The sequence below is a fragment of the Ovis canadensis genome, chromosome 4 (genome assembly GCF_042477335.2).
Source record: "Ovis canadensis isolate MfBH-ARS-UI-01 breed Bighorn chromosome 4, ARS-UI_OviCan_v2, whole genome shotgun sequence".
Lineage (NCBI taxonomy): Eukaryota > Metazoa > Chordata > Mammalia > Artiodactyla > Bovidae > Ovis > Ovis canadensis.
In genome coordinates, this window is record NC_091248.1 from 75,499,353 (window position 1) to 75,512,670 (window position 13,318).

Sequence of the window (13,318 nt, forward strand, 5' to 3'; positions counted from 1 at the left end):
AAAGTGAAGAGGAACTAAAAAGCCTCTTGATGAAAGTGAAAGTGGAGAGTGAAAAAGTTGGCTTAAAGCTCAACATCCAGAAAATGAAGATCGTGGCATCTGGTCCCATCACTTCATGGGAAATAGATGGGGAAACAGTAGAAACAGTGTCAGACTTTATTTTTCTGGGCTCCAAAATCACTGCAGATGGTGATTGCAGCCATGAAATTAAGACGCTTACTCCTTGGAAGAAAAGTTATGACCAACCTAGATAGCATATTCAAAATCAGAGACATTACTTTGCAGACTAAGGTCCATCTAGTCAAGGCCATGGTTTTTCCAGTGGTCATGTATGGATGTGAGAGTTGGACTGTGAAGAAAACTGAGCACCGAAGAATTGATGCTTTTGAACTGTGGTGTTGGAGAAGACTCTTGAGAGTCCCTTGGACTGCAAGGAGATCCAACCAGTCCATTCTAAAGGAGATCAGCCCTGGGTGTTATTGGAAGGAATGATGCTAAAGCTGAAACTCCAGTACTTTGGCCACCTCATGCGAAGAGTTGACTCATTGGAAAAGACTCTGATGCTGGGAGGGATTGGGGGCAGGATGAAAAGGGGACGACAGAGGATGAGATGGCTGGATGGCATCACAGACTCGATGGACGTGAGTTTGAGTGAACTCCGGGAGTTGGTAATGGACACGGAGGCCTGGCATGCTGCGATTTATGGGGTCTCAAAAAGTCAGACATGACTGAGCAACTGAACTGAACTGAACTACCACCCAAAGCAAAGTCTCGACCTTGACAATAACTTACCCTAACCACAGGGTCTCTGTCTTTATTCTCATGATTTTCTCCACTCAAGTAATAAAGTCCATGCTCTTATTTTCCTTTTTGTATAGTTTTTTATATATGTATATTTTATTAATATAATACAGTATAATCATAAAATAATATATAAGTAATTATTAAAATCTATCATAATTATTTTCTAAGGATTTCCCTGGTGGCTCAGACGGTAAAGCGTCTGTCTACACCGTGGGAGACCTGGGTTCGATCCCTGGGTCGGGAAGATCCGCTGGAGAAGGAAATGACAATCCACTCCAGTACTATTGCCTGGAAAATTCCATGGACAGAGGAGCTTGGTAGGCTACAGTCCATGGAGTCGCAAAGAGTCGGACACGACTGAGCGACTTCAATTTCACTTTCACTTTCACTTTCATATTCCTTTAAAGCATATTTTAAATTTTTAGTTATTTCTTTATGAAGAGAGTATCACATCACTCATAATCTTTGGGGACCTACCACTTAAAATTGTATGTCTAAGATTCATCCATAGATTTGTGGCATTGCTATAGTTCATGCACTCTGAGTACATAGAATATCCCACTGTGTCTCTACAAGAGTCTATTCCCTCACTCTCCCATTGATGGGTGTTTGGCTTGTTTTCTGGTTTTCTCTCTTGTGAAGGAAGTGCTGCTGTGAACATTCTTACATGGTTCCTCTTTTATATGCCATTGGCTTCAGAGCAGAGTTGCTCAGAGAAACTACCCCCACAGCAGGGTAGCCTGCAGTTAAAGATTTCTAAAGACAAAAGAAATTTAAACCAATACAGACCAAAGGGACAATCAGTGCTCCATCTTGCTGTGCCCCTGCCTCTATTTATGTTGATCTCACTCTACTGTGGTCAGTGATTTTTCAGGGACCCTGGACTGGGAGTGTTTAGAAGGCAGGGATTCCCATCTTCTTAGCTCATATCTCTTTTACCGCCACTGCCTCCTAACAGGACTCCAGGCCTGCTGGATCCCCCATTGCCGTGCAAGTCCATAATCCACATTCTAGCTGGTCAAATAGCTTCTTAATGCAAAACTAACTATGGCAATCTCCAGCATAAAATTTTTTACACACTTTACAGGATTCCTTAGCCCCCTGCACAAAGTTCTTTATGACCTGATCTCTGAGAACACGTTCAGACTCATCCCTGGCTCTTCTCTAGCATACCACGGTCCAAAACAGTTGTAATTTTCCACACACACAAGAAGGTTTTTTCTTCGGGAATTTTGCATGAAATGTTCCCTCATCTCCTACTTCTTTGGATCTTAGCTCCAGGGTCACTTCCTCTAGAAGTTTCCCTGACTCGCCCCAGGCTAAGATAGATACCTCCAACACACACACACACACACACACACACACACACACACACACACACAAATTCTTCCTTTCCTATGCAAACTCCTGTGTGCTTTTCGCATCTGCTTGTAGTGTAATTCTCCATTTACTTTTCTGAGTTGCTAATGAGATTGAAAGACTTCTGAGAACTCAGACTACATTTTTTCATCTTAAGAAAAATATTAATACTTAAGCAAAACACTGAATATACAGAAGGAAGGAAAAAAGGAGGAAGGAGGGATCTTTGTATCTCCAGAAAGAGAAGTCGCTCAGTCGTGTCCGACTCTGCAACCCCATGGACTATAGCCTACAAGGCTTCTCTGTCCATGGGATTTTCCAGGCAAGAATACTGGAGTGGGTTGCCATTTCCTTCTTCAGGGGATCTTCCCGACCCAGGGATCAGACCGAGGTCTCCTGTATTGCAGACAGATGCTTTACCATCTGAGCCACCAGGGAAGCCTGTAACTCCAGGGCTTGGGGCAATACTTAAGCATAGAAACTCTTTGATGAATATTTGTTAAATTGATTAATTCTTTTTAAAAACAAAATTATCACCACAGATGAACTCTGACTAGACTGCTCCAGAGAAAATTACTTGAACATATAAAGAAAGAAAAAAAATTAGCCTATAGTAAATCTGTTTACACACCTAGTCTGAGCCAGGTGCACTGAGGAAACATCAGCTTGGCCAGAGAGGTTTTCTTGGACCTGGATTAGAGAACCGGAGAGTCACAGATGCCAAAAAGGGCAGTACACACAGATATCTAAAAAAGGATATCAGAGATTAGCTACCAAGTGTGCTGGGAGTAATAGGGAAGTGGCCTGTGTTCACTGGGACATCCATTGTTATTCTATAGCTGGCTGGAGGGTGCTGAGTGCCAGAGCCAGGTAAGCATGGGATCAAAGGGAGGACGACTTTGCACTAGTACTATAGGTGTGGACTGTACAAGAGACAGTCCCCACCCCAAATAGCTACAAATGGACACAGAGGGTTGAGAGAGGGGGCCCAGCAAGCCATTGAAAGAGTAGGTGATAGGGAAAGGAGGAAAGTTTTTTCTTTGAGATGACTCAAAGTTATAAGATGGCTAATACTCACTAGCATGGGATAAGCCACTTTGAAGAAAGATGGATGTAATAAGCAATCCCTCTTTGTGGTTACATCCACTGTTAGTTTTTTTTGTGAGTAATTTTTCAGGACTCATATTAGTTGTTTGCTGATAGAAATTTCTCTTCCTATGGTGGCCTCTTCTTACAGCTTGTTTTAATCAATCACGTTAAGTTCTGGGTTGATGTAGACCCTGAACATGACAGTCTTATAATTTAGTTTTACCTAAATTTCAGGCTTCCAATATTAAATGTGTTTCCTAACCCAGAGGGCATCTCTCCTCATTATTTCACACCAGTCAATTCTCAGTAATTCATGGACTAATTATTCAGCAATTACATTTCCTACCCACTGGCAAACCACAAGATATTGTTAGGAAGTGGGGCACCTTAGCACTCAGGCATTCATTCCCCCAAGAACCCAGGTCAGAGAGGGTGGGGCTACTTCCAGGAGCAACCTGGCCCAGCCAGCAACCATGTGCCCAGTCCTCCTTGTTTTGACATCCACTGTGCCAAATATTGCCATATCAAACCTGATGCTGGTCTTCTGCTCATCTCCCTTGCTTCATAGTATCTATGCTCTCAATCATAAATTCCTATATTGCAACTTAAGAGCTCTCAGAGATCAGGAGAGGCCTAAACTACTAACATGTTTAGAAGAAAAATGCAAAACAGAGTTTATAACAATTTTGATACACCTTAAGTGTAATTAATGTATTTTTAATGGACAAAAATATAAAGTATTACAACTGAGCCATTCACAGGACAATGGCAAGGGGGTGGGAGGGAGGCTCAAGAGGGAGGTGATATATGTATACTTAACAGCTGATTCACATTGTTGTACAGCAGAAACTAACATGCCATTGTAAAGCAATTATCCTCCAATTAAAAAAAAATCCTAGGATAAACCTAATTGGAAAACAATAATTAAAAAACAGCATATATATATAGATATATATATAAGTAAATCACTTTGCTATATAATAGGGATTAACAACATTGTAAATCAGCTATAATTCAATAAGAGTAAATAAGAAAAAAGACAACTACAAGATTTCTGTAAATGATTAAATTCATAGTACACTCTAAAGAGTGCAGTCCAGAAGTGGGATAAAAGTGTTAAGTCATATGAGGAAGATCTTTTTTCAATGCTATGACTGTGTCTCTGTGACTACATATTAATGCATAAATCCTCCTTTGGAAGTGATGTCAAAGGTTTAAATTTGAGAGCTTTCATGTGTGAAAGGCCCTGTCCTTGCTCTCTGCCATAGGCTATCACTCTACCTGTCTGTCCAAACTTAACCCTGACCTTGCTCCCTTCTTCTGAGTTATGATGATGATGAACAATCATCAGCATTGACTTCATTCTACCATGATCCTAATTAAATTTGTTAATTAGCTCTGCCAAATGTGTTGAAGTTTCCTGCCCACAAGACTTACTCCTGTAAAGGTCATAAAAGGAGATAAATTGAAATGTGACCATTTTGGTCTTATTTGTTGCTCTGGAAAAGAGAAAGCAATGTTGGGTGGGAATAGTTATTACAGGTTTGGAGATTTCCTAAGTGAAAGGGAAAGTTGCTCAGTCATGTCCAACTTTTTGCAACCCCATGGAATTATCCAGGCCAGAATACTGGAGCGGGGAGCCTTTCCCTTCTCCAGGGGATCTTCCCAACCCCGGGATTGAACCCAGGTCCCCCACATAGCAGGTAGATTCTTTACCACCTGAGCCACGAGGGAAGCCCAAGAATACTGGAGTGCATAGCCTGTCCCTTCTCCAGTGGATCTTCCCGACCAAGGAATCAAACCAGGGTCTCGTGCATTGCAAGTGGATTCTTTACCAGCTAAGCTACCAGGGAAGCCCCTGGTAGGAAATTTGGAGATTTCCTAAGGATTTCGCGAAGTATGTGTAGCCTAGGCCTTTTGTCCTAAGGTTGGTCAAGAGCACACACGCTACTTTGCCATTTCTTTCCAACTTGCACATCCTTGTCGTGTTACACTTGTCTGGACATATGAGGCTCAGCATTTTCTATTCTTGTCCAAAGGAGTGCTTCTTACTTTCAGTCTTTCTGATGATAAAACAGTTTATTGTGATCCACACAGTCAAAGGCTTTGGCATAGTCAATAAAGCAGAAATAGATGTTTTTCAGGAATTCTCTTGCTTTTTCCATGATCCAGCAGATGTTGGCAATTTGATCTTTGATTCCTCTGCTTTTTCTAAAAACCAGCTTGAACATCAGGGAGTTCACGGTTCACATATTGCTGAAGCCTGGCTTGGAGAATTTTGAGCATTACTTTACTAGCATGTGAGATGAGTGCAATTATGTAGTAGTTTGAGCATTCTTTGGCATTGCCTTTCTTTGGAATTGGAATGAAAACTGACCTTTTCCAGTCCTGTGGCCACTGCTGAGTTTTCCAAATTTGCTGGCATATTGAGTGCAGCACTTTCACAGCATCATCTTTCAGGATTTGAAACAGCTCAACTGGAATTCCATCACCTCCACTAGCTTTGTTTGTAGTGATGCTTACCTAAGGCCCACTTGACTTCAGATTCCAGGATGTCTGGCTCTAGATGAGTGATCACACCATCATGATTATCTGGGTCTTGAAGATCTTTTTTGTACAGTTCTTCTGTATATTCTTGCCACCTCTTCTTAATATCTTCTGCTTCTGTTAGGTCCATAACATTTCTGTCCTTTATCAAGCCCATCTTTGCATGAAATGTTCCCCTGGTATCTCTAATTTTCTTGAAGAGATCTCTAGTCTTTCCCATTCTGTTGTTTTCCTCTATTTCTTTGCATTGATCGCTGAAGAAGGCTTTCTTATCTCTTCTTGCTATTCTTTGTAACTCTTGAGAAATCTGTATGCAGGTCAGGAAGCAACAGTTAGAACTGGACATGGAACAACAGACTGGTTCCAAATAGGAAAAGAAGTACGTCAAGGCTGTATATTGTCACCCTGCTTATTTAACTTCTATGCAGAGTACATCATGAGAAATGCTGGACTGGAAGAAACACAAGCTGGAATCAAGATTGCCAGGAGAAATATCAATAACCTCAGATATGCAGATGACACCACCCTTATGAAGAGGAGCTAAAAAGCCTCTTGATGAAAGTGAAAGAAGAGAGTGAAAAAGTTGGCTTAAAGCTCAACATTCAGAAAACGAAGATCATGGCATCCGGTCCCATCACTTCATGGGAAATAGATGGGGAAACAGTGGAAACAGTGTCAGACTTTATTTTTTGGGGCTCCAAAATCACTGCAGATGGTGATTGCAGCCATGAAATTGTCCATCAGCAGATGAATGGATAAGAAAGCTGTGGTACATATACACAATGGAGTATTACTCAGCCGTTAAAAAGAATTCATTTGAATCAGTTCTGATGAGATGGATGAAACTGGAGCCGATTATACAGAGTGAAGTAAGCCAGAAAGAAAAACACCAATACAGTATACTAACACATATATATGGAATTTAGGAAGATGGCAATGACGACCCTGTATGCAAGACAGGGAAAGAGACACAGATGTGTATAACGGACTTTTGGACTCAGAGGGAGAGGGAGAGGGTGGGATGATTTGGGAGAATGACATTCTAACATGTATACTATCATGTGAATTGAATCGCCAGTCTATGTCTGATGCAGGATGCAGCATGCTTGGGGCTGGTGCATGGGGATGACCCAGAAAGTTGTTATGGGGAGGGAGGTGGGAGGGGGGTTCATGTTTGGGAATGCATGTAAGAATTAAAGATTTTAAAATTTAAAAAATAAAAAACTAAAATTAAAAAAAATAAAAAATTTAAAAAAAAAATAAATAAATAAAAGATGCTTACTCCTTGGAAGAAAAGTTATGACCAACCTAGATAGTATATTCAAAAGCAGAGACATTACTTTGCCGACTAAGGTCTGTGTAATCAAGGCTATGGTTTTTCCTGTGGTCATGTATGGATGTGAGAGTTGGACTGTGAAGAAGGCTGAGCGCCTAAGAATTGATGCTTTGGAACTGTGGTGTTGGAGAAGACTCTTGAGAGTCCCTTGGACTGCAAGGAGATCCAACCAGTCCATTCTGAAGGAGATCAACCCTGGGATTTCTTTGGAAGGAATGATGCTGAAGCTGAAGCTCCAGTACTTTGGCCACCTCATGAGAAGAGTTGACTCATTGGAAAAGACTTTGATGCTGGGAGGGACTGAGGGCAGGAGGAGAAGGGAACGACAAAGGATGAGATGGCTGGATGGCATCACAGACTCGATGGACGTGAGCCTGAGTGAACTCCGGGATTTGGTGATGGACAGGGAGGCCTGGCATGCTGCAATTCGTGGGGTTGCAAAGAGTTGGACACGACTGAGTGACTGAACTGAACTGAACTGATGATACAACTCTGGTCTTGGAGGATTTGGAAGGGATTCCACATGCCCAGCCTCCCTCTCCTATTTTTCAGTTCAGAGAACACCAGTCTGAATGAGGGGCCCCCATCTTCATTCTCATATTCAAGTTCATTTACTTGAAATTGTGCTCTATTTGCAGGGGAAAAAGAGTAGGTGGACACCATATGATGAGTTGGCTCTTGTGGTTCTGAATTGCCACAGATGGGATATTGGCCTTAGGTTAAAAAAAAAAAAATTAAACAGAGCCCTATTTATCACCCTTCTGAGTCCACTAAATACCAGATTCCCACAAAGACAGCAGTCATCAGTTAAATAAATGAACCATTAAATCGAGAACAGATGTGTGAAAACAGTCACCCTCTCCTGATTTACTGACCCTGGGTAGATATTACTTTGGTAATGGACCTTGTGTGTCACAAACAGCTTGTCCCACTGCTTAGCCACCTTTAAGTTGGTTACCTTCCCCTCCACCTCCCATGCAGAAACCCTGGGGCCAAGTGGATGATTCATGATAATCTCGCTTTGCCCTCTTAACTCAGGTTATCGCAAAAGGCGGAAAAGCCATCTTGCCGGTCACATTGTTAGTCTCATTCAGCTGCAATGAAATTTGGAAGCCATGATCTTAGCCTATGTTTTCACCTATATTAGTGACCTTCAATTTTTTTTTTTTTTAAGTTTAGTTGATTTATAATATTGTCTAAGTTTCAAGGGTACAACAAAGTGATTTGGTCATACATATATTTCTTTTTTTTATTTTCCATTATAGTTTATTGCAAGATATTGAATATAGTTCCCTGTGCTACACAGTAAAACCTTGTTGTTTATCTATTTTGGATGTTAGTCTGCATCTGTTAATCCCATATTCCTAATTTATCCCTCCCCCCCTTCCCCTTTGGTAACCTTAAGTCTGTTTTCTATATCTATGAGTCTATTTCTATTTTGTATATAAGTTCATTTGAACTATTTTTTATATTCTACATATAAGTAATATCATATAATATTTGTCTTTGTCTGACTTACTTAGCTTATGATAATCTTTAGGTCCATCCATGTTGCAGCAAATGGCATTATTTCATTCTTTTTTATGGTATCTTTTTTAACTCTTTTTTATTCATTTTCTTGGTTTAAGAAGTGTGTTGGGAATGGCAGGTAGAAACTGAATATGGAAGATTTGTTTTAGCCCCTTCAAACCTAAACATAAACCAAAATTGCTTGAAGAACACTATGCTTACACCATCCCCAGGGAAAAAGTCGAAGGTGAAAAATAAATTTACTTTAAAAGGAAAAGAGATGCTTTGATTACACCTAAGAAAATGATTTCAGGTGTTTAAGGCCATATCATAAAGATATTTTTTGCTATAAGGCTCAGCAAACTTTAAAATATTTTTCCCATCAAATTACACCCCTGTCCATTTCTCCTATCTCAATTTTACTTATGGGTTTTCCAGAAAAGCATTCCAGTGCCCATGCAAGAGACTGGCTTACAGCTCAGTGCTGTTAGCCCCTCTCTCCCCGTCCCCAGGACCTTAATGTAAAAGTAGAAGGCTAGTGGCAGGAAATTGTTATGATCCAGCAGCTACACAGGACTGGACTCAAAGGCCATGCCAGAATCCATTCCGGGGTTTTACCTTCTTTTGAAATTGCTTCTGTTTTCTAATGCCTGAGAGCTTTTAAATAGCCTTTGTTTTACTCTATTTCCCTCCAGATTCAGAGCAGATATGAATGCTGATGTGGTATGTCACACCCTGAAGTTTTGTAAACAGGATCCTGGCCAACCCTTGTGTCACCTCTATCCCCTTCCCAAGGTGAGTGGTTTTTCATTCTGAATGTCAGATCACAATGACATGCAAGCCCTTTGGACATGTTGTAAAGGGAGGTTCAGCTTCACTGGCTCCATGGTTTGGGACAGGGACCTGCAAAATGACATTTTCCATTACATCACCCAGAATAATATTCCCAAAGTTTAACTTAGATGCCTCCCCCATGCTGCCAAAGAATGTCTTTGCTGTTTATTTTGGACTGTAATCTAGACTTGGGCGGGCAGTACATAGGAAATCTGGCCAGCCAAGTTGCTGCTGCTGCTGCTGCTAAGTCGCTTCAGTTGTGTCCGACTCTGTGCGACCCCATAGATGGCAGCCCACCAGGTGAGGAGAGGTTAAATCCCTCTGTTCCCCTTAAAATTCAAGCAAGTTACTTTTATAGAGTGACCAATTCATGTATTTTGCCCAGGACATTTCTGGTATCAGCAATGGAAATCCCACATCCTGGGAAAACTCAGGCATTTGGTTCCCCTAGTCTAAGCTTTATTGTTCTCACTGTGAAACTCGCTCAGTTGTGTCCGACTTTTTGCGACCCCATGGACTGTAGCCTACCACGCTCCTCCGTCTGTGGGATTCTCCAGGCAAGAATACTGGAGTGGGTTGCCATTTCCTTCTCCAGGAGATCTTTCCAACCCAGGGATCGAACCCGGGTCTTCCACATTGTAGGCAGATGCTTTACCATCTGAGCCACCAATACCTCCCTACAACATTTGTTGGGGAAAGTAGGTAAATTTATACATATAAAATGCTTAGTGCAATACCAGCTGTGTAAATAAGTATTAATAAAATGGTAGCTAATATAATTATTACCAATATTATTATTATTCAGAGATAGCTGTTCAGGATACCCTGTGTGCATTATATTCTGTTGGACAAAATTTTTTGGAATGCAGACAGAGACAGGCAAGTGTTGACACAATTTCCTGCTAATGCTGTGTGCTTAGTCATATCTGACTCTTTGCAGTTCCATGAACTGTAGCCCATGAGGCTCCACTGTCCATTTCCTACTCCAGTGGATCTTCCTGACCCAGAGATCAAACCTGCGTCTCCTCCTGCATCTCTTGCGCTGGCAGGCAGACTCTTTACCACTAGGGCCATCTGGGAAGCCTTACCCATGCTATGAATGAAAGTATAAGATTAGATCCGGTTAGGAATCAAAATAATGATTTTAAGAAACTTCCTATGAAAATAAAATAAAACAAAATTTTATGCCCCCTTTCCCATAATTGTAGTCTTTCTGTGTATAACATAACAGGCTTCTGATAACTTGTCATTTCCTTTTTATTCTTTTGAAAAAAAGGCCAGTTTAATACATTTTTGGCCTTGGCATGGTTTTGTTGACTTGAAATATTAAATATCATGATCCTAAAAGATGATGCTGTTAAAGTGCTGCACTCAATTTCTCAGCAAATTTGGAAAACTCAGCAGTGGCCACAGGACTGGAAAAGGTCAGTTTTCATTCCAGTCTGAAAGAAGGGCAATGCCAAAGAATGTTCAAACTACTGCACAGTTGCACTCGTTTCACAAGCTAGCAAGGTAATGCTCAATATCCTTAAGCTAGGCTTCAACAATATGTGAATCAAGAACTTCCAGATGTACAAGTTGGACTTAGGAAAGGCAGAGGAATCAAAGATCAAATTGCTAACATCCCTTGGATCATAGAAAAAGCAAGAGAATTCCAGTAAACATCTACTTCTGCTTCATTACCCTGAAGTTTTTGACTATGTGGATCACCACAAACTGTGGAAGATTCTTAAGGAGATGGGACTACCAGATCACCTTACCAGCCTCCTGAGAAACCTGTATACAGATCAAGAATAAACAGAACCAGACATGGAACAACGGACTGGTTCAAAATTAGGTCAAGTACGTCAAGAATACGTCAAGGCTGTATGTTGTCACCCTCTTATTTAACTCATATGCAGAGCACATCATGAGAAATGCTGGGCTGGATGAAGCACAGGCTGGAATCAAGATTGACGGGAGAAATATAAATAACCTCAGATACGCAGACGAAACCACCTTTATGGCAGAAAGTGAAGAGGAACTAAAGAGCCTCTTGATGAAGGTGAAAGAGGAGAGTGAAAAAGTTGGCTTAAAACATTCAAAAAATGAAGATCATGTCATCCAGTCCCATCACTTCATGGCATATAGATGGGGAAAAAATGGAAACAGTGACAAGACTTTATTTTCCTGGGCTCCAAAATTAATTTGGATGGTGCCTGCAGCCGTGAAATTAAAAGATGTTTGCTTTTTGAAAGAAAAACTATGACTAACCTAGACAGCATATTAAAAATCAGAGAAATTACTGTGCCAACAAAAGTCTGTCTAGTCAAAGCTATGGTTTTTCCAGTAGTCATGTACAGATGTGAAAGTTGGACCATAAAGAAGCCTGAGCACCAAAGAATTGATGCTTTTAAACTGTGGTGCTGGAGAAGACTCTTGAGAGTCCCTTGGACTGCAAGGAGATCAAACCAGTCAATCCTAAAGGAAATCGACCCTGAATATTCATTTAAAGGATTGATGCTGAGGCTGAAACTCCAATACTTTGGCCACCTGATGTGATTCACTGGAAAAGACCCTGATGCTGGAAAAGATTGACAGCATGAGGAGAAGAAGGTGACAGGGGATGAGATGGTTGGATGGCACCATCGACTCAGTGGACATGAGTTTGAGGAAACTCTGGAAGATAGTGAAGAACAGGGAGCCTGGCGTGCTGCAATCCATGCGGTCACAAAGAGTCGAACACAACTGAGTGACTAAACAATAAATATTAAATATCATAAGCCTGTTCCTTGAGCAGAGAGATAGAGTTGTAAATATCTGGGGTACATGTGCATTTCATGCTACCTTGATGATTGACTTAAACTGCTAGCTAAATTTCCCTTAATTCTACCTGAGAAGCTGTTGGCTCCATTGATGTCTGGAAGAGTTTGTTAATTTTAATTAAAAATTTTCCATGTATTCAAATAGCATGCAAATATGATATTATAATAGTCACTATTTGATAATGTACAGAAGAAACATCTCTATGTACAAAGACAAGTGATATGGGTTTTCATGATTTCCTTAAATAACATCATTTTATATATTTTCACACTCATAGCTATACATAGTCACAAAATGTTCAACTTTATCCCATTTAAAATGACATTCTTTATTTTTATACTCTGTAGAATTTATACTCAAAATAGCATTTCCTTGTCCTCCCATCACCACCTCTCTTCTTTTTTTTTTTTTTTAATATAGAACGCTTCACGAATTTGCGTGTCATCCTTTCGCAGGGGCCATGCTAATCTTCTCTGTATCGTTCCAATTTTAGTATATGTGCTGCCGAAGCGAGCACACCACCTCTTTTCAATACCCAATTCGGGAACATTTTGACCATCCTTTCTGGGTAAGAGGAAGTTAGAGGATTTCATCTCAGAAATGATCAGTTTCCTCCTCAAATCCGCATTGCCAACCGCCAGCTGTACAGATGCCCCAGAAAAGAGGAGCAGTTGGTGCAATGTGGACAGTCATCTCTCTGCCTCCAGGATTTCATTTAATAGCAGTAACAGGTATTTACCGAGCACTCACTGTGCTTATTCTTCGTCCTCTTTAATCTCCCAAATACCCCTAGCATGGAGGCACCCTTGGATGACCCCTTTTCTAAGAATGAGGAAATTGATAGTTAGAAAGGTTATGGAACTTGAAACTCACTCCTCTGGGAAGGACCAGAACTGAGATTCATGTCGCTGTCCTTCATTCAGAGAGGCTGGTTGATCTCTTAACCTTTATGTCAGTGTTTCTTGAAAATCCCCTCGGGGTGTCTCCTTATAGCAGTTAACTGAAATCCCACCACCAGAAATAACCAATGTTAAA

At 40.8% G+C, this 13,318-nt stretch overlaps 1 protein-coding gene and 1 non-coding gene across 2 annotated transcripts in view; one reads left to right on the forward strand and one right to left on the reverse strand.

Annotated features, from left to right (window-relative positions):
* The window catches only part of AOAH (acyloxyacyl hydrolase), a 197,201-nt gene that overhangs the window by 34,214 nt on the left and 149,669 nt on the right, over nucleotides 1–13,318 (forward strand). The window contains exon 4 of the mRNA XM_069588031.1: nucleotides 9,340–9,439. Within this exon, the coding sequence (XP_069444132.1) occupies nucleotides 9,340–9,439 (100 nt within the window). The remainder of the gene's footprint in view (nucleotides 1–9,339; nucleotides 9,440–13,318) is intronic.
* On the reverse strand, nucleotides 12,694–12,800 carry LOC138439960 (U6 spliceosomal RNA). The gene has a single exon (XR_011256898.1). It is a non-coding gene; the product is annotated as a U6 spliceosomal RNA (small nuclear RNA).